At 42.9% G+C, this 21202-nt stretch overlaps 1 protein-coding gene across 1 annotated transcript in view; it reads right to left on the reverse strand.

The window, feature by feature from the left end:
• acad9 (acyl-CoA dehydrogenase family, member 9) overlaps positions 1–9862 on the reverse strand; it is a 50964-nt gene extending 41102 nt beyond the window's left edge. Inside the window, exons 1-5 of the mRNA XM_072582211.1 lie at positions 9643–9862; positions 6749–6842; positions 2329–2430; positions 2056–2162; positions 778–878 (exon numbers count right to left, since the gene is read on the reverse strand). Of these exons, the coding sequence (XP_072438312.1) occupies positions 778–878; positions 2056–2162; positions 2329–2430; positions 6749–6842; positions 9643–9819 (581 nt within the window). The 5' untranslated portion in view covers positions 9820–9862. The remainder of the gene's footprint in view (positions 1–777; positions 879–2055; positions 2163–2328; positions 2431–6748; positions 6843–9642) is intronic.
• Positions 9863–21202: the final 11340 nt, after the last annotated feature.

Below are 21202 nucleotides of genomic sequence, written 5' to 3' on the forward strand. Positions count from 1 at the left end.
GTGAAAAACAATGAAAAAACAAAAATCTAAAGTTTGAGCTTATCAAAACAGTTACTAAAGAAGAAATGACCAAAATTAACCGCAGGCTAGCAGAAGTATACAAAGGTAACAATATGTATCTCAGAATAGGCTTTCAAACTTGAGTCTCTCTACCCCAAAAAGATTCACAAGATCACCTCAGGGGTTAACTGAAGTCATTAGATTACAGAATATTTCTACTATTCCTGACATAAAAACACTTGGGTGTAAAGTTTTGTTTTTGAGTCAGGTACATTTCAGGGTCCCAAATCCACACTACAGTGGTACCTGATGGAATGTTCAAGACTAATTGATGACAAGCAGGATTCCCTAAATGCACACGAGACAAGCAAGAATGATGTTCCAACTGAACAATCATAATGCTTTCAAGCACAGGGTTGGGGAGAAGCATACCACAATACCAGTATTTCTCTTGAACAAACCTGTAATACGTACACCATATTCTGTTGTAACAATACAGTGAAATAAAGTCTGATAAATATCCCTACTCATACGATTACTCGTTATATGTACATTTTAAGGCCTGAGGCTACAATCACGACATTTGCATATTAAAAGACAGTGACACATCTTGGTGGTAACAATTTAATTTTTCACAGTTCATATTAGCAGAACACATCAAAACTTTACTTTGTAATATACTACATATTACACATCTTAAAAGATTAAAATAAATCCTGAGAGAAAAGGAATCTAACCCCTTTAATGGTTGATTGATCCTGTGAGTTCCCTTCTTACCTTCCTGGCTCTGTGAGACAAAAAGCTGCAACATGTTCTCCAGTTGCTAGTTTAGGTAGATACTTGGCTTTTTGTTCATCAGTGCCAACAATTAGAATTCCCTAAATAAATGCAAAAATAAACAAGGATCAGTTTCTGCTACACTTGTTAATTGAAACCACATATATTCAGAGAATATCTCGATCACTTATTTGATGGCATGTAGCTGTAGTCTCTATCACAGTGATATCATCTTTTTGACAATAAATATGTGTCCAAAATAGATCAGGGAGAAAGTGAGGACTGCAGATGCTGGAGATCAGAGCTGAAAATGTGTTGCTGGAAAAGCGCAGCAGGTCAGGCAGCTTCTTTTTAACGTGGCTGAAGAGCTTCTGTGGAGAGGAGATGACCTGGGATGTGCAGTGAGAAGGGCTGATGCCCGAAACGTCGATTCTCCTGTTCCTTGGATGCTGCCTGACCTGCTGCGCTTTTCCAGCAACACATTTTCAGCTCCAAAACAGATCACACCAGCTTGGACAGATTAGACAAACTTGATCTTTTTTCACTTGAACGTCAAAGGATGAGGAAGAGACCTGATAGAAATTTACAAACTTGAGAGGGGCATGGGTAGAATGGATAGCTTATTACACTATTGGTGCCACAGGAATACATCAAGCTATGTTTATTCAGGAATACCAAACTAAGAGTTCAAATACTGAGTCATAGGTCATAAGAGTTATACAGCAGAGAAACAGGCCCTTAGGTCCAACCAAGTCATGCCGAACATAATTCCAACCTAGTCCCACCTACCTAATCCTGACCCACATCCCTACAAACCTTTCCTAGTCATGTACTTCTCCAAATGTCTTTTAAATATTGTAATTGTACCCACATTCATCACTTGCGCAGGACGTTTATTGCACATGTAAACTATTCGCTGTGTAAAAAATTTGCCCCTCATGCCTTTTTTTAAAAATCTCTCTCACCTTAAATATGTTACCCCTAGTCTTGAAATTCCCCCATCCTAGGGGGGAAAAAATACACCTGGCTGAAAGAAACCACACAATTGTTGGAGAAATTAAATTAACACTTAGCAACATTTCTTTCAATTTCAACTTTATATGTTAATTCAATATCCAAAACATTTGTCAGCAAGTCAAAACCAATGCCAACAACACCACAACAACATTATTTTAGAAGATTTTCTTTAATGGAAGGAGACAGTTATTAGTCTTTTTGTCAATTCAAATCAACAGTTTACAATGTACTCAGTGAAAAATATCACAAATATTTCAATACCTTCAGTCCAATAGATTGATGAGCTGCTAGGGTAACAGCTATTGACCCATCCAAAGAAGTGATCTCACCAATTCGTGCATACATGGTGTTTGATAGACCGAGGCCACCTGCAGACAACATCCATCAACAGATTAACACAATTACTATATTTTGATGCCAAAACTCAAATGAGTGGTCAAAAGAACTATTTTATGTTAGGCATTGTTATGTGCAATGTTTTCATATACAAGGTTTGACATCAATGATTCTATCCTTCAATATTTACATACTCACCATACTCTACAGGAACCTGTTGTCCAAACAGACCCAGCTCTTTGAGTCCTTTCATAGTCCCTGGTGGAATTCTTGCATGTATATCAATGCTTTTTGAATCAACTAAAAAGAAAAACATCAATTCAAAACATTTATCTGAACATCTTTTAACAAATAAGATATGTGCCACTGTTTGTTAATTAATTTTACCTCAAAATGAAAAGGTAAACAGTGTTTCTGTTCTGATGTGTTAGTGTCTTGCTGATATTGGCATAATCCGCACAAAAGAGCAAGGAATTACAAACATAAATTAGATCCAGTGCACATGAAATATCAGTTCATAAAAACATAAATCAATCATTCTAAAAGCAGACCCCAAACTTAGGAGGAATCAACCCTCATGGGGAGTTTCCCCTGAGGAAGCTTTAAAACTTTTGTGTGCAAAGACATTCGTTTTTTTACGAGCTTTTTTGTGCAATTTTGTTTCTCATTAAAAAGCCGATTCCTGTACCCAAATATAACCAAACAGCTCTTCATATATTTTTAAAAATTATTTTCAGTAATTTAAAATTAAGTTACTTATGGATGATAGACTGATGTGAAAAGTTCTCATTTTTAAGTGTATTAATCACAGCACACCAAGTTATTAATCTCCAACAGATTAAGATATATACCATAAAACAAGATTTAGTAACTGAATTTTAAAAGTACCGAGCATGATTTGATCTCAGAAAATAAGGTGCTTCTCAAAACTGATACAATTTGCACAGAGGGCAATATTTGCATTCAAAACACGATGTCAATATCCATATCTCAAATCAGACTTATATAAACATCAATATTGGCATTTTCTCATCTGTTATATGAATCAACCCTCTTAACGATGAGGAAGAAAAACACTGGATAATAAAAAGGTAACCGATCAAAAAAGCCAGTGTACCAAATGTCATAATTCATATGACAAAACTCTGTTTTCTCCTATTTTCACTGACATGTTTCAGCAGTCCAAACCTGTTTTTATATTCCTTAGTTTTTAAGAAATATTGTTTTAACCTTGTAATAAAGGGCATCATTATAAGGTTTATATAATCAGCATCCAAATGAAATTCCTGTCCACTATCTGGCAATTAAGATTGCCATGACTACACACATGAAATAGGTGATTTTACCTCTGCACCATGTATCTGGAGGTCACTTACAGCAAAAGACAATTAAAGGTGTAAGCAATTATTACTATTACTTAAGGAGATAGACTTCTTATTCCTGAACTAAAACAAATTGAATAATCTTTTTACAAAGCAGAAATCAATAAAAAGTACTAAAATATACTTAGCTCCTAAAATTAACCAAACTTTAAGGCATGACAAGGGAAATTCAATTGTGACTTTCAAAGGGAGCTGATATAATTATCTAAAGATTAATTATTTGCAAGGTTCCAGGCAATGGACCAAGTCATTGATGTGCTCTTCCACAAAGCTTCAGTAGGCATGCAGGTTGAATTGCCTCCTGTGTGTGCTGTAACCATGTTATTATTCTACTTTCTAATGCCTGGATGATTATTTTCATTGCAATATTAATTTTTCTCGATAATTACACATATTTTTGTTATCAATACTTTTCTAGTCTCATTACTTAATGTTCAAATATTTTAGTCATCACTCAAATGCCTTGGCTCAAAAGAAAAAAAAAGATATATCTTGTATGTAATGACTTTGTACAGTTTATAACACCATTCTACCTCTGTGTACATACAGACAATAATGCATTACCCTCTTTACATAAATTATCACGCTGCTTTTAAAAGTGATTTTTTTTTTGCCAACTTTACTGGACATATAATACATTCTAAATCGCAAAATGTAACTGTCAAGCAAAGGAATCCTAACAATGTTACTCTAGTTAAGGTAGAGGATCACGGAAATCAATCACTTAAACCATTTTGGACAAAGTACAGAATTGGAAGTTGCCATTTTCCATGTTATGCCCGTGCCAACTCTTTGCAGGAGCTATCAGATTGCTCTTTCCCCATTTCCATTTCCACACAATTCTACCCACCCCCCGCCCAAGAAAGTGGCCAATTCCCTTTCAAACATCACTTCTCAACTTGTCTACACCACCCTCCTAGGTAGATCTTTTTCTGATCAACTCAGGGGATATGGACCACTGGCATGGCAATAATTTATTGACCATCTCTAACTGCCCTCAAAAAAGAATTCATTTGATGTGGGCACTTTGACAATATTGTTAGAGAAAGAATTCAGGATTTAACCCCCTGACAATGGCAACATTTTCCCAAGTCAGGGCAGTGAGTGGTTTGAAGAACATATTGGTTATGGTGTTCCCATTTATCCGCTGCCTTTGCTCTTCTAAACAGGGATAGGTAAAGGGTTTGGAAGGCCCTGACAAAGGAGTGTTAGTGAATTTCTGCAATGGTTCTGGGAGATGGCACACACTATTGTTACTTGAGCACTGGTGGTTGAGGGAGTGAATGCTTATGTGGATCAAGCTGGCTTTGTTCCAGTAATGTCAAGCATCTTTAGTGTTACTGTACTTATCCAAAGTAGTGGAGAATATTCATCACACTCTGGACTTGTGCTTTGTATATGGTGCACAATGAGAATGAGAAGGTGCTTTACTTGCTGCAGGATTCCTAATCTCCGACTTGCTCTTGTAGCCACAATATTTATATAGCTAATCCAGTTCAATTGTGGGTCAATGATAATTCCCTGGATGTTGATCGTGGAGGATTCAGTGATTGAATGCGAAGGGGTGACAGCTTGATTATGTCTTCTTGTTGATGCTCATTGCTGGACACTTGTGTGGCTTAAACGTGACTTGCCACTTGTTAGACAAAGCCTGGATATTGAGGCATTTGAACATGGACAGCTTCAAAATCCAAGAAATTACAAGTCGTGCAATACATTGTACAATCATTGGCAAACATTCCCATTTCTGACATTATGAAGGACGGAAGCTCATTGATGAAGTAGGTTGGACTTGTGAGGGTCAATCAATTCCCAAACCATTTCCCTTTGATCTATTTTTGATTCCAAACAACAGAGAGTTTTACCCATTGACTCTGGTCTTGCTAGAACTCCCTGTGCAATACTCAGTCAAATGCAGCGTTAGTGTCAAGAGTAGTCACTCTCATCTCATGCCGGGAATCCAGTTCTTTAGTCTATCTTTGAATTAAACCTGTAAAGAAATTTGGAATCAAGTAGCCCCAACAGAACTGAAATAGAGTACCAGTGAGCAGTCTATTGCCAAGAAAGTGCTGCTTGATTACACTGTTCATGACCTCTTCCACTAGTTTACAAGAGTAGACCACTGGGGTGTTGGTTGACTGAGTTGAATTAGTCCTGCTTTCTGTGCACAGAATATAACAGAGTAATTTTTCAGAGTGCCAGGGAGATGAATGCTGTGGCTGTAGTCTTCAGTACTACGGCCAGAATGTCACCAGGGTTCACAGACTTTGCAGTGTCCAGTGTCTTCAGCTTTTTCGTGATAGAGCAGGTGAAAACTAGCACCTGTGATGCTGGAGGTCTTTGCCAATTCTGGTTGAAAATTATTGTAAATATTTTGCCTTTATCTTTTGCATTGACGCACTGGAGTCCCTATCATGTGTAACTTTTCACAAGAACAGCCAAGATGGAAAGGTGGGATAGCTGTATTGGCACTAGATGGAATATGCACAACAGCAAGAAATGATTCTACATCAAAAGATTTAGAATTCACAAGGTGGAGGTAAGAAATAGCAGGCAGAAGACGACATGGTTGGGAGTGTACTTTCAGGCCCTAAGACAGAATAAATCAAGAGATGGTACATTAATCATAGGTGACAGTGACCTTCATTTAGATTGGGAAAAACAACTTGATAGAGGTAGCCAAATAAAGAACTCTATATGCAGGACAGTTTTCTCAAACAACATACTGGTGGATCCAAGGAAGGAGCAAGCTATTTTGATAATGAGGCGGGTTTAATACATTGTTTCTCAGTAAGAGATCTAAAAAACAGTAACCAGAACATGGTAGACGTTAGCATTCAATTTGACAGAGAGAAACTTGGAATGGAAACAACTACACTAAACTTCAATAAAGGGTCATTACAAAGAAATGAGGGCTGAGTTGGTTGGAACAGTCTGAGAAAGGCATTTGGCAGAAAATAGTCGATGAACAATGGCAAATATTTAAGAAACTTGTTCATGATGCAAAAATATACCCCAGTTAGGAACAGGATAAGCCAAACCATTGTTAACCAAGGAAGTTAAGGTCAGTATCAAATTCAAAGAATAAATATATAATGTGGCAAAGATTTGTGGTAAGGCAGCAAATTTGGAAAGTTTTAAAAGCATCAAAAAATTAACAGAGGGAGAAAATGACTGGAGGGCAATCTTAACTACTACATAAATTTATGCAAATAATATTAGGCAGAACAACACACCCTCTTCATTGAAAAATTTTTCCACAGGTGCAACAAGTTGATTAATCTCTTCCAATTCTTCATTACTGATCTCTGGATAAGGAAAAACTTCTTTCTGGAAAAAAAAACATACAACCCGAAATCCTTTATAATAAATGATATATTTTAATAATCAATTTAAAACAATGCTTTTCCCTCTTCAGTGTACTGTAGCATTTGACCCAAAGATGAGCTTCCAACCACATATTTAAACTATCACAAAGATTGGCTATTTCTAACTCTGAAGCATTGCACAACATTGCCCTTCAGCTGATGTGCTGCTGAAACCTTCAACCAGATCATCTTTACCTCCAGATTAGACTATTCCAATGCATTCCGTGCTGGACTCCCCTTTCCACCATCCGCAAATTTAAGCTCAAATAAATAAAATTACCCATATCCTAACATGTAACAAGGTCACATTCATCCAACACTCATGCTTGCTAACCTAGACCAACTGTAACATTGGGGAGACTGGACGCCTCCTCGCAGAGCACTTCAGGGAACATCTCCGGGACACCCGCACCAATCAACCCCACCGCCCTGTGGCCCAACATTTCAACTCCCCCTCCCACTCTGCCTAGGACATGCAGGTCCTGGACCTCCTCCACCGCCACTCCCTCACCACCTGACGCCTGGAGGAAGAATGCCTCAGAACACTTCAACCCCAGGGCATCAATGTGGACTTCAACAGTTTCCACATTTCCCCTCCTCCCACTTTACCTCAGTTCCAACCTTCCAGCTCAGCACTGTCCACATGACCTGTCCTACCTGCCAATCTCCCTTCCCACCTATCCACACCACCCTCCCCTCTGACCTATCACCTCCATCCCCACCCCCATTCACCTATTGTACACTTTGCTACCTTCTACCCAGCCCCAGCCCACCCTCATTTAACTCTCCACCCTGGAGGCTCCTCACCTCATTCCTGATGAAGCGCTTTTGCCAGAGACGTCGATTTTCCTGCTCCTCGGATGCTGCCTGACCTGCTGTGCTTTCCAGCACCACTCTGATCTAAACTCTGGTTTCCAGCATCTGCAGTCCTCACTTTTGCCCAACTGTTAGATAAGAACAGCCCACTTGGAAAACTCATCCTGCTCTCAAGGTCTTGCCTCTCCCTACCTCTATAATCTCCTCCAGTCAACAACCCTCAGATACATGTGGTCTTCCAGTTGTAGTCCCTCAGATCTCAGGTTCTTGACATAGCAGTGGCTTTGATTGCTCAGACTGTAAAGCTTTGAAATTCTCTCTCCACACTTCCCCACTGTAATAATCTTTTTCCTCCTTTAAGAAATTCCATAAACCTCAATCACCTAGCATTACGCAATCTTGAATATTATTTGATTCAATACCATACCTTGTTTAATAATGCTCACATGAAGCATTTTCTAATGTCTTACTATGTTAAAGGTCAATATATAGAAGCCACATCCCATCGTACTATCCTAAAAGCACTTCTGGTGTCCTGGGCAATAGTTATCCTGCAACCAATATCCTTAAGATAGATGATATAATCATTATGCTATCTTTACTCCTTATGTTATTGCTATCACATTGATTTTGCAAATTGTTTGCTATTTCCTGTATTGTAACAGTGGCTACATCTCAAAACTACTTGATATCAAACACACAATACAACAGAAACGTTTATAGGGAGCACCTAGGTTCTAGCAATGTCCTTTCAGAAGATCTAATACAATATGGGATCTATCAATTCTTGGCTTATTTCCCCTTCCCATCTCTGTAAACAACAGAGAGACCCATTTGCAATTTTCCAATTCTGGGACACCATTCAAGTGTGTAAAGAATTATTACAGGCCAGGGGACAGCAATTCAGTCCTTTGTAATCTGCACCAGCTCTCTGAATTTGTAATTCAAATCAGTGCTGTGAAACACCCCCCGCCCCTCAACACCCTCATCTCCTTCGCCCGACCCCCCCCCCCCCCAACACCCTCATCTCCTTCGCCCGACCCCCCCCCCCAACACCCTCATCTCCTTCGCCCCCCCCAACACCCTCATCTCCTTCGCCCGACCCCCCCCCCAACACCCTCATCTCCTTCGCCCGACCCCCCCCCCAACACCCTCATCTCCTTCGCCCGACCCCCCCCCAACACCCTCATCTCCTTCGCCCGACCCCCCCCCCAACACCCTCATCTCCTTCGCCCGACCCCCCCCCCAACACCCTCATCTCCTTCGCCCGACCCCCCCCCCAACACCCTCCTCTCCTTCGCCCGACCCCCCCCCAACACCCTCCTCTCCTTCGCCCGACCCCCCCCCAACACCCTCCTCTCCTTCGCCCGACCCCCCCCCAACACCCTCCTCTCCTTCGCCCGACCCCCCCCCAACACCCTCCTCTCCTTCGCCCGACCCCCCCCCAACACCCTCCTCTCCTTCGCCCGACCCCCCCCCCAACACCCTCCTCTCCTTCGCCCGACCCCCCCCCCAACACCCTCATCTCCTTCGCCCGACCCCCCCCCAACACCCTCATCTCCTTCGCCCGACCCCCCCCCCCAACACCCTCATCTCCTTCGCCCGACCCCCCCCCCAACACCCTCATCTCCTTCGCCCGACCCCCCCCCAACACCCTCATCTCCTTCGCCCGACCCCCCCCCCCAACACCCTCATCTCCTTCGCCCGACCCCCCCCCCAACACCCTCATCTCCTTCGCCCGACCCCCCCCCCCAACACCCTCATCTCCTTCGCCCGACCCCCCCCCCAACACCCTCATCTCCTTCGCCCGACCCCCCCCCCCCAACACCCTCATCTCCTTCGCCCGACCCCCCCCCCCAACACCCTCGTCTCCTTCGCCCGACCCCCCCCCCCCCCAACACCCTCAACTCTCCCCAACCCCCGAGCATCCCTCCCCGGTCACCAACCTGGTTGATCTTCCCCAGAAGCAGTTCCTTGGCGTAAGCCAGGCTCCGGCCACCAGACCTGAAGCCGCGGCGATGACGGTAGATAGGGAGCAGCCTCCCGGTGCCGCCACACTCCCGTAAGCGTGAGGCCGAGAGCAGGCGGCAGACGGACACACGGAATGACAGCGCTGCGTTCATCCTGCCCTCAAACTGCCGCCTGGCCTGTGACCTCTGACCTCTCAGCCCGCAGCGACCGTCGCGCGGGGTTGACGTCATAAAGGCCGGGACCGCCCTGCCGCTAGGGGGCAGCCGCTTGCCAACCGGGGACTCAGGCCCTCAGGCCACAAGGTACATGTGGGTTAACTCAGTGTCAGCAAATAGTCACCAAAACCATCCTGTTCTTTCTGAGGGTATCACTGTAAAACCTCACACAAAGGAAATTTGCAAACTTCTCCTGCCAGTCATACAGGCCTCAAGCCGTATACACGGTTAGCACAGCTGCCTCACAGCACCAGGGTCTCAGGTTCGATTCCAGCCCCTGGGGCGACTGTCGGTGTGGAGTTTGCACATTCTCCCCACGTCTGCATGGGTTTCCTCCGGTTTCCTCCGGGTACTCCGGTTTCCTCCCCCAAGGACGTGCAGGTCCTGGGCCTCCTCCATTGCCAAACCCTTACCATCCAACACCTGGAGAAAGAACCCCTCATCTTCTGCCTCTGGACCCTCTAACCCCATGGCATCAATGTGGATTTCACGAGTTTCCTCATTTCCCCTCTCTCCCCCCCCCCCCCCCCCCAACCTTATCCCAGGTCCAACTTTCCAACTCAGCATCATCTTCTTGACCTGTCCATCTTCCTTCCCACCTATCCATTCTACCCTCCTCTCTGACCTATCACCTTCACCCCCACCTTCATCTACCTATTGCACTCTCAGCAACTTCCCCCCAGCAACTCCTCCCCCCCCCCCCCCCCCCCCACAACACACACACACACACACACACACATTATCTCTCAGCCACTTGGCCCACAAGCTTCATCCCTCATGCCCAAAATGTTGATTCTCCTGGTCCTTATATGCTGCCCCAAATTCACTTCACAAGACCATCAGAACACAGACAAGACACCAGAAGGAGGTCAGGAACCAGACAAAAACCTCCAAAAGGAACAGTTGACCTGTACTTGTAAGCCCTGGGACAAATATATAAATTGCTGGAAAAGTTCAGCAGGTCTGGCAGCGTCAGTGGAGAGAAATTAGTTAATGTTTCGGGTCCAGTGACCTTTCCTCAGAACTGATGGCATCTAGGATGGGTGGGTGCTAAGGAGTATGTAGATGGAGTTGGAGCCCAAGGAGAGAGAGAACAACAATTCGACAAAGGAATAGATAATGATTAATCTAGGAGAATAAGGACTAGCTAGAGGAGTTTGGGTTTAGGTCAGGATCTCCTCCAAATTATTCTACCTGCCTTCAGGTAATGATGCCACAGGCACACTTAAGTAAAACCAGTTAATACATTTATAATTCCTGTGACTACAAATGTTAGAACTAAGATTTCTCCAAGATTGACAGTGTATCTTTTGCAATGTGTACATTTCGGCAGGAAGAACAAAACAAGCACTTTATCGAAGTGGTGAGAGTTTGCAAAGTTGGGTGCCCTTGTGCATGAGTTGCACAAATTTAGTATGCAGGTACAGAAAGTAATTAAGAAAGCTAATCGAATGCCATTATTTATTGCAAAGGGTATTGAATAGAAAGTGTGGAGGTTATGCTTCAGTTATATCGGGCACCAGTGAGACTTTACTCAAGAGTATTGGTAACCTTAATTTAAGAAAGGATGTAACTCCATTGGAGGCAGTTCAGAGGTTTACAGAAGAATACCTGGAATGGGTGGGTTGTCAAATAAGGAAAGGTTGGACAGCTTAGGCTTGTATTCACAAGAGGCAACTTGATTGAAATATACACAATCTTGAGGAGTCTTGACAGGGTACATGTGGAGAAGAGGTTTCTTATGGGAGTATCTTTAAAAATCAGGGGTTGCTAATTTAAAACAGAAATGAGACAAAAAAAAATCAAAGGGTTGAGAAGGTTGTGGAAGCAGAGTTTTTGAATGTTTTGAAGGTAGAGTTAGATTTTTGTGAAACAACATAGTAAAGGGTTATTTGGGATAGGTAAGATGATCTTACTGAACAGTGGAACAAGCTCAAAGTGATGAGTGGCTGAATGGCCTACTCTTGTTCCTGATAGTTGCTGTTCTTACAAGCTCAGTTCATGATTTAAAATCCTATTTATTTAAAAAAAACAACCAAAATTTTACAATGACATGGGGCCTCCAGCAATCGATGTAAAGGTGTGAAAGTGCACGAAACGAAGGAGTCAAGTGGTCCTGCCCTGGAGGAAAGTGTGTCAGAAAAGAAACTTCATGAGAAAGGGGGAGCAGGCAAAGGATTTCCTCACCAAATGTGAACTTAGTTCCATGTAAATACTCTGCTTTCCTAGTTTAACGTTAATTTCCCTACATGTTGACAATGATCAGATTTTATGATCTTCAGGCTGCCTCATTGCTTACATGATGACGACATTGAGTGTTACGACCTGGCGATTATGACTAAAGATGGCTGTGCACTAAAGATTCTTTGCCATCAGATTCCACGATAATATTAGAAGTTTAGGACGACCTGCCAAAATCTTTGGTGTGATTTGTTTTTGCATTTTCGTAAAAGAAAATTAGAAATTAGAATAGAATGCGGTAATGAGGCCCTTTAAGCCTCTTTTAAGTTCTGCCATTCAACAAGATCATGACTGATTTTCTACAATTTCTTCACTGTCTCACGCTATCTGCATATTCCTCGCCTCCCTTAGTCAAAGGGTGATAAGTTTTTGGATGCTAAGATATATTCAATGACTGAGCAATCACAAAACTTTGAAGATTTATGAGCCTCTGACTGATAAGAAAACTTCTTTTCATCTCAGTCCCAAATGTGCAACCTTCATTGTGACTGTGACCCCCAGCTCCAGACTACTTTTCCAAAATAACTTTGGTCATGTAAAATACTTAGTTTTTTGAATAAAGTTGACATTACATAAGGTACCAACCAAATTGTTTCCTTCCAATATCACTAACAATTAGAACATAGAAGAATACAGCGCAGTACAGGCCCTTTGGCCCGATGTTGCGCCGATTCAAGCCCACCTAACCTACACTGGCCCACTATCATCCAATGCCCGCTTAAATGCCCATAAAGAGGGAGAGTCCACCACTGCTACTGGCAGGGCATTCCATGAACTCACAACCCGCTGAGTAAAGAATCTACCCCTAACATCTGTCCTATACCTACCACCCCTTAATTTAAAGCTATGCCCCCTTGTAATAGCTGACTCCATATGTGGAAAAAGGTTCTCACTATCAACCCTATCTAAACCCCTAATCATCTTGTACACCTCTATCAAGTCACCCCTAAATCTTCTTTTCTCCAATGAGAACAGCCCCAAGTGCCTCAGCCTTTCCTCATACGATCTTCCTACCATACCAGGCAACATCCTGGTAAACCTCCTCTGCACCCGTTCCAGTGCCTCCACATCCTTCCTATAGTATGGCGACCAAAACTGCACACAATACTCCAGATGAGGCCGCACCAGAGTCTTATACAACTGCAACATGACCTCAGGACTCCGGAACTCAATTCCTCTACCAATAAAAGCCAGTACGCCATATGCCTTCTTCACCGCACTATTTACCTGGGTGGCAAATTTCAAAGATCTGTGTACATGGACACCAAGATCTCTCTGCTCATCCACACTACCAAGTATCCGACCATTAGCCCAGTACCCCATCTTTTTGTTACTCTTACCAAAGTGAATCACCTCACACTTAGCTACATTGAACTCCATTTGCCACCTTTCTGCCCAGTTCTGCAGCTTATCTATATCCCGCTGTAACCTGCCACATTCTTCCTCACTGTCAACAACTCCTCCGACTTTTGTATCATCCGCAAACTTGCTCACCCAACCTTCTAACCCCTCCTCCAGGTCATTTATAAAAATGACAAACAGCAATGGTCCCAAAACAGATCCTTGCGGAACACCGCTAGTAACGGCACTCCAAGATGAACCTTTACCATCAACTACTACCCTCTGTCTTCTTCCAGCCAGCCAATTCCTAATCCAAACCTCCAACTCACCCTCAATGCCATACCTCTGTATTTTTTGCAGTAGCCTACCATGGGGAACCTTATCAAATGCTTTACTAAAATCCATATACACCACATCTACCACTTTCCCCTCGTCCACCTCCTTAGTAACTTTCTCAAAGAATTCAATAAGGTTTGTGAGGCACGACCTGCCCTTCACAAAACCATGCTGACTATCCTTGATCACATTATTCCTATCCAGATGTTCATAAATCCTATCCCTTACAATTCTAAGACTTTGCTCACAACAGAAGTGAAACTCACCAGCCTATAGTTACTAGGGTTATCCCGACTCCCCTTCTTGAACAAGGGAACCACATTTGCTAGCCTCCAGTCTTCTGGCACTATTCCTGTAGACAACGAGGACATAAAAATCAAGGCCAATGGCTCTGCAATCTCCTCCCTTGCTTCCCAGAGAATCCTAGGATAAATGCCATCAGGCCCAGGGGACTTATCTATTTTCACCCTTTCCAGTATTCCCCGGACCTCTTCCCTACATACCTCAAAGCCATCCATTCTACTTAATTGTTGCCGATGTGAATACTGAGTCACAATGTCTTGTTCCTGAGTGAACACTGGCAAAAAGTATTCATTCAGTGTCTCCCCAATCTCTTCAGCCTCCACACGCAACTTCTCACTACTATCCTTGACTGGACCTATTCCGACCCTAGTCATTCTTTTATTCCTGACATACCTATCGAAAGCCTTAGGTTTTTCCCTAATACTACCAACTAAGGACCTTTCATGTCCCCTCCTTGCTTCTCTTAGCTCTCTCTTCAGGTCCTTCCTGGCTACCTTATAACTCTCAATTGCCCCAATTAAACCTTCACACCTCATCTTTACATAGGCCGCCCTCTTCCATTTAACAAGGGATTCCAATTCCTTATTAAACCACGCCTCCCTCACACGACCCTTTCCTCCCTGCCTGACAGGTACATACTTATCAAGGACACTCAATAGTTGCTCCTTGAACAAGCTCCACATATCAATTACGCACTTGCCTTGAAGCCTGCTTTTCCAAGCCACGCATCCTAAGTCATGCCTCACCGCATCATAATTTCCCTGCCCCCAGCTGTAACTCTTACCCTGCAGTGCACACTTATCTCTCCATCACTAAAGTAAAAGTCACCAAATTATGGTCACTGTCCCCAAAGTGCTCACCTACCTCTAAATCCAGAACCAAATCCAGTATGGCCTCACCTCTTGTTGGCCTATCTACATATTGTGTCAGGAAACCCTCCTGCACACATTGGACAAACACCGACCCATCTAACGAACTTGAGCTACAGCTGTCCCAATCAATATCAGGAAAGTTAAAGTCCCCCATAACAACCACCCTATTACTTTCACTCTTCTCCTGAATCATCCTCACAATCCTTTCTTCTACATTTCTAGGACTATTAGGAAGCCTGTAAAAGACTCCTAACAGGGTGACCTCACCTTTCCTATTCCTAACCTCAGCCCAAACTACCTCAGATGGCGAGTCTTCATCCATTGTCCTTTCCACCGCTGTAATTATCTCTTTGACAAGCAATGCCACACCTCCCCCTCTTTTACCCCCACTTCTGACCCTACTAAAACATTTAAACCCTGGAACCTGCAATAGCCATTCCTGTCTCTGCTGTACCCATGACTCCGTAATAGCGACAACATCGAAGTCCCAGGTACCAACCCACGCTGCAAGTTCACCTACCTTATTTCGTATACTTCTTGCATTGAAGTATACACACTTCAAGCCACTTTCCTGTTTACAGGCACCCTCCTTTGAGATTGATGCCATGTTCCTAACCTCCCTACACTCCAGGTCCTGCACCCTAAAGCTACAGTCTAGGTTCCCATGCCCCTGCAGAGTTAGTTTAAAGCCCCCTCAAGAGCACTAGCAAATCTCCCGCCAAGGATACTGGTGCCCCTCAGGTTCAGGTGTAGACCATCCTGTTTATAGAGGTCTTCCCCAGAAAGAACCCCAGTTATCCAAATACCGGAATCCCTCCCTCCCGCACCATCCCTGTAGCCACGCATTTAACTGTTCTCTTTCCCTATTCCTCGACTCTCTATCACGTGGCACGGGTAACAAACCAGAGACAACTCTGTTCGTTCTAACTCTGAGCTTCCAACCTAGCTCCCTGAAAGCCTGCCTAACATCCTCAGCCCTCCTCCTACCTATGTCATTGGTGCCAATGTGGACCACGACTTCGGGCTGCTCCCACTCCCCCTTAAGGACCTGGAAAACACGATCAGAGACATCACATACCCTTGCACTTGGGAGGCAACATACCAAACGTGAGTCTCTCTCGCCTCCACAAAACCGCCTATCTGTGCCCCGAACTATCGAGTCCCCAATTACTATTGCTCTGCTCTTCTCCAATTGCAGTTAATATTTGAAAGATTCATTATGTCAGACATAAAAGCAAAGGGGTTTTACACAGGATCCAGTCCATCTCTGAACCTGAGCTGAAAGACTTTAGACAGTGATCATTGAAGGTGTAGTGGACAGCGAAGAAGGTTACCTCAGATTACAACAGATCTTGATCAGATGGGCCAATGGGCTGAAAAATGGCAGATGGAGTTTAATTTAGATAAATGCGATGTAATGCATTTTGGGAAAGCAAATCTTAGCAGGACTTATACACTTAATGGTGAAGTCCTAGGGAGTGTCGCTGAACAAAGAGACCTTGGAGTGCAGGTTCATAGCTCCTTGAAAGTGGAGTCGCAGGTCGATAGGATAGTTAAGGCGGCATTTGGTATGCTTTCCTTTATTGGTCACAATATTGAGTCCAGGAGTTGGGAGTTCATGTGGCTGTACAGGACATTGATTAGGCCACTGTTATGTTGTGAAACTTGAAAGGGTTCAGAAAAGATTTACAAGGATATTGTCAGGGTTGGAGGACTTAAGCTATAGGGAGAGGTTGAATAGATTAGGCCTGTTTTCCCTGGAATGTCAGAGGTTGAGGGGTGACCTTACAGAGGTTCACAAATTCATGAGAGGCACGGATAGGATAAATAGACAAAGTCTCTTCCGTGGGGTGGGGGGAATCCAGAACTAGAGGGCATGGGTTTAGGGTGAGAGGGGAAAGATATAAAAGGTGGGACTAAATTGGATTGGGATATCTGATCGGCATGGTCGAGTTGGACCGAGGGGTCTGTTTCTGTGCTGTACATCTCTATGACTCCAACTATTTAGATGCGCACTTGCAATACAAAGGCATATGGCATATGAGTCAAGTGCTAGAAAATGAGATTAGAATAGTTAGGTTATTTTGACTAATGCAGACTGAATAGGCCAAAAGGGCCTTTTTCCTTGCCCCAGACCCCTATGACTTTATTTTGAAAAAGCAGCTTGTAAGAACCTCCACAACCCACAGGGGGAGATTAGAAAAAGGTGAAGGTGGAGGCCGAGGTAGGAGAAATTATCATGGCATTAGTAAAGATGTTAAATAAACATGCTATGTTTTCTTCACAGCAGAAGACAAATAGAAACAAATACTGTGAATCGACAATCTAACTAGAATGAGGAATTTATAATTATCAGTGGTGCAAAAGGTACTGGAGAAACTTATGGAACTGTTAATACCAACAAAGCTCTTAATGCCTAATTCCCAGGAGTAAAACAAAAGCCTGCAGAAGTAATAAGTGCATTAGCTGAGATCTCCCAAAATTGCTTAGTTCTGTAAAAGTGTCATTAATTAGAAGACAGCAAAAGAAGCATTACTATTCTCGAATGGAGGGAGAGAGAAAATGGCAAATAAAAAGCCAGTTAGCCCAATATTTCTCAAGATAGAACTGTTGGAATAAATTAAGGGCATACTGTGGAAAATTGTTTGAATTGGTAGAATCAACATTGTTTTTTTTAAGAAACAATATTTGACAAATCTATTAAAAATCATTGAGGATGTAACGAGAAGGGTAAATGAAAAGAAAACAATGGATGCAGTATATTTGAATTTTCAAAAAGGTGTTTAATAAAGTTTAACATAAAAGGTATTGTTGCACATGCTAAAGGTTTGAGATGATTACAGCATGGACATAGGATACCATAGGACAGTAATCAGGGAGTAGGAATAAAGAAGTTACATAAAGACATTGGTGAAGGGACCAAGTGTGACATATTAAAGGGGTGAACATTATGATAAGCAATATTTGTCTGACATAGTGCTTTGTATAATTTTGGTCTCCTTATCGAAGGAAAGACATATAATACTTGTCTTAGAGAAAAATCACCGGAAATTCTCCAAAACACGTGGAATGTTGCGGTTGATCTGTGCAGAGATCAAATCAGATGAACTTAAATCTCTTCAGATTTAGAAGGATCAAAATTGATCCAATTAAATAGTGTAAAATTCGAAGGTGGCTTGACAGAGTAAATCTGTGAAAAAGAGGGAACATTATATCAGGATGATTAAATTACTCTTTTGGACTGAGATGAGAATTTCTTTCATTTAAAGTAGTTGCAAATCTTTGGAATTCTCTACCCCAGGGGCTTAGTTGTTGAGCATATTCAAGGCAGAAATTAATAGATTTTTGACTCCAGAGGATATAGAAAATGGAGTTTAGATCAAGGGTCAGCCATGCTCATTAAATGACAAAGCAGGCTTGATGTGCCAAGTGGCCCACTCCTGCACCCATTCCTCAAGAGTAAAGAGTATAAGACTGTTCAACGTTTATTAAAACATTTAACCTCTGTTTTTAAACCATCCCACTTGATGAGAGCAATGGCACTACAGATCTGAAGTTGCCATTATTGGGTACATATTGCAGGCATGAGAAATCATTATGAGAATTAAGACACAAATGTTCTTCAAATCAACCTAAAGGGCAGAATTGAAAGATTTGAAAGCTGCAGAACGGGAAGTTTTAATAGCAATGTTTGCAATGACATTATGCAATTGTTTCAACTTTTGACAATGCACACTATTTTTCAGAATTGCTGACAGTCAGGTGGGGGATTCTCAGCTATCGTGCATAGCCATAGAGAGCTCTTCACGTGTAAGTAGATAGAGTCATAGAGATGTACAGCATGGAAACAGACCCTTCAGTCCATACTAATCCATGTCGGCCAGATATCCCAACCCAATCTTGTCCCACATACCAGCACCCGGCCCATATCGCTCCAAACCCTTCCTATTCATATACCCATCCAAATGCCTTTTAAATGTTGCAATTGTACCAGCCTCCACCACTTCCTTTGGCAGCTCATTCCATACACTTACCACCCTTTGTGAGAAAACGTTGCACCTTAAGTCTCTTTTATATCTTTCCCCTCTCACCATAAACCTATGCCCTCTAGTTCTGGACTCCCCGACCCCAGGGAAAAGACTTTGTCTATTTAGCCTATCCATGCTCCTCATGATTTTGTGAACTTATATAAGGTGACCCCTCAGCCTCCGATGCTCCAGGGAAAACAGCCCCAGCCTATTCAGCCTCTCCCTATAGCTCAAATCCTCCAACCCTGGCAACACCCTTGTACATCTATTCTGAACCCTTTCAAGTTTCACAACATCCTTCCGATAGGAATACCAGAATTGCACGCAATATTCCAACAGTGGCTTAACCAATGTCCTGTACAGCCACAACACGACCTCCCAACTACTGTACTCAATACTCTAACCAATAAAGGAAAGTATACCAACCACCTTCTTCACTATCCTATCTACCTGCATCACTTTCAAGGAGCTATGAACCTGCACTCGAAGGTTTCTTTGTTCAGCAACACTCCCTAGGACCTTACCATTAAGTGTATAAATCCTGCTAAGATTTGCTTTCCCAAAATGCAGCACCTCACATTTATCTGAATTGAACTCCATCTGCCACTTCTCAGCCCATTGGCCCATCTGATCAAGATCCCATTGTAATTTGAGGTAACCTTCTTTGCTGTCCGCTACACCTCCAATTTTGGTGTCATCTGCAAACTTACTAACTGTACCTCTTGTGCTCACATCCAAATCATTTAGGTAAATGAGAAAATGTAGTGGACCCAGCACTGATCCTTGCGGCACTCCACTGGTCACATGACTCCAGTCTGAAAAACAACTCTCCACCACCACCCTCTGTCTTCTACCTTTGAGGCAGGTGTGTATCCAAATGGCTAGTTCTCCCTGTATTCCGTGAGATTGAACCTTGCTAACCAGTCTTTCATGGGGAACCTTGTCGAACACCTTATGAAGTCTATATACGTTACATCGACCGCTCTGCCCTCATCGATCCTCTTTGTTAAGTCTTCAAAAAACCTGATTAAGTTTGTGAGACATTATTTCCCCATGCACAAAGCCATGTTGATTATCCCTAATCAGTCCTTGCCTTTCCAAATACATGTACATCCTGTCCCTCAGGATTCCCTCCAACAACTTGCCCACCACTGACATCAGGTGCACTGGTCTATAGATCCCTGGCGTGTCCTTACCACCCTTCTTAAACAGTGGCACCACGTTAGCCAACCTCCAGTCTTCTGGCACCTCACCTGTGACTATCGATGATACAAATATCTCAGCAAGAGGCCCAGCAATCACTTCTCCAGGTTCCCACAGAGGTCTTGGATACACCTGATCAGGTTCTGGGGATTTATCCACTTTTAACAGTTAAAACATCCAGCACTTCCTCCTCTGTAATATGGACATTTTTCAAGATGTCACCATCTATTTCCCTCCAGTCTATACCTTCCATATCCTTTTCCACAGTAAATACTGATGCAAAATACTCATTTAGTATCTACCCCATTTTCTGCAGCTCCACACAAAGGCTGATCCTTGAGGGGCCCTATTCTCTCCCTAATTACCCTTTTGTCCTTAATGTATTTGTAAAAAGCCCTTTGGATTCTCCTTAATTCTATTTGCCAAAGCTATCTCATGTCCCCTTTTTCCCCTCCTGATTTCCCTCTTAAGTATACTCCTACTTCCTTTATACACTTCCAAGGATTCACTCGATCTATCCTGTCTATACCTTACATATGCTTCTTTTTCTTAACCAAACCCTCAATTTCTTTAATCATCCAGCATTCCCTATACATACCAGCCTTTCCTTTCTCCCTAACAGGAATATACTTTCTCTGGATTCTCGTTATCTCATTCCTGAAGGCTTCCCATTTTCCAAACGTCCCTTTACCTGCGAACATCTGCCCCCAATCAGCTTTTGAAAGTTCTTGCCAAATACCACCAAAATTAGCCTTTCTCCAATTTAGAACTTCAACTTTTCGATCTGGTCTATCCTTTTCCATCACTATTTTAAATCTCATGGAATTATGGTCGCTGGCCCCAAAGTGCTCCCACACTGACACCTCAGTCACCTGCCCTGTCTTATTTCCCAAGAGTAGGTCAAGTTTTGTACCTTCTCTAGTAGGTACATCCACATACTGAATCAGAAAATTGTCTTGTACGCACTTAAGAAATTCCTCTCCATCCAAACCCTTA

Source organism: Chiloscyllium punctatum, chromosome 12, assembly GCF_047496795.1.
Source record: "Chiloscyllium punctatum isolate Juve2018m chromosome 12, sChiPun1.3, whole genome shotgun sequence".
NCBI classification, from domain to species: domain Eukaryota; kingdom Metazoa; phylum Chordata; class Chondrichthyes; order Orectolobiformes; family Hemiscylliidae; genus Chiloscyllium; species Chiloscyllium punctatum.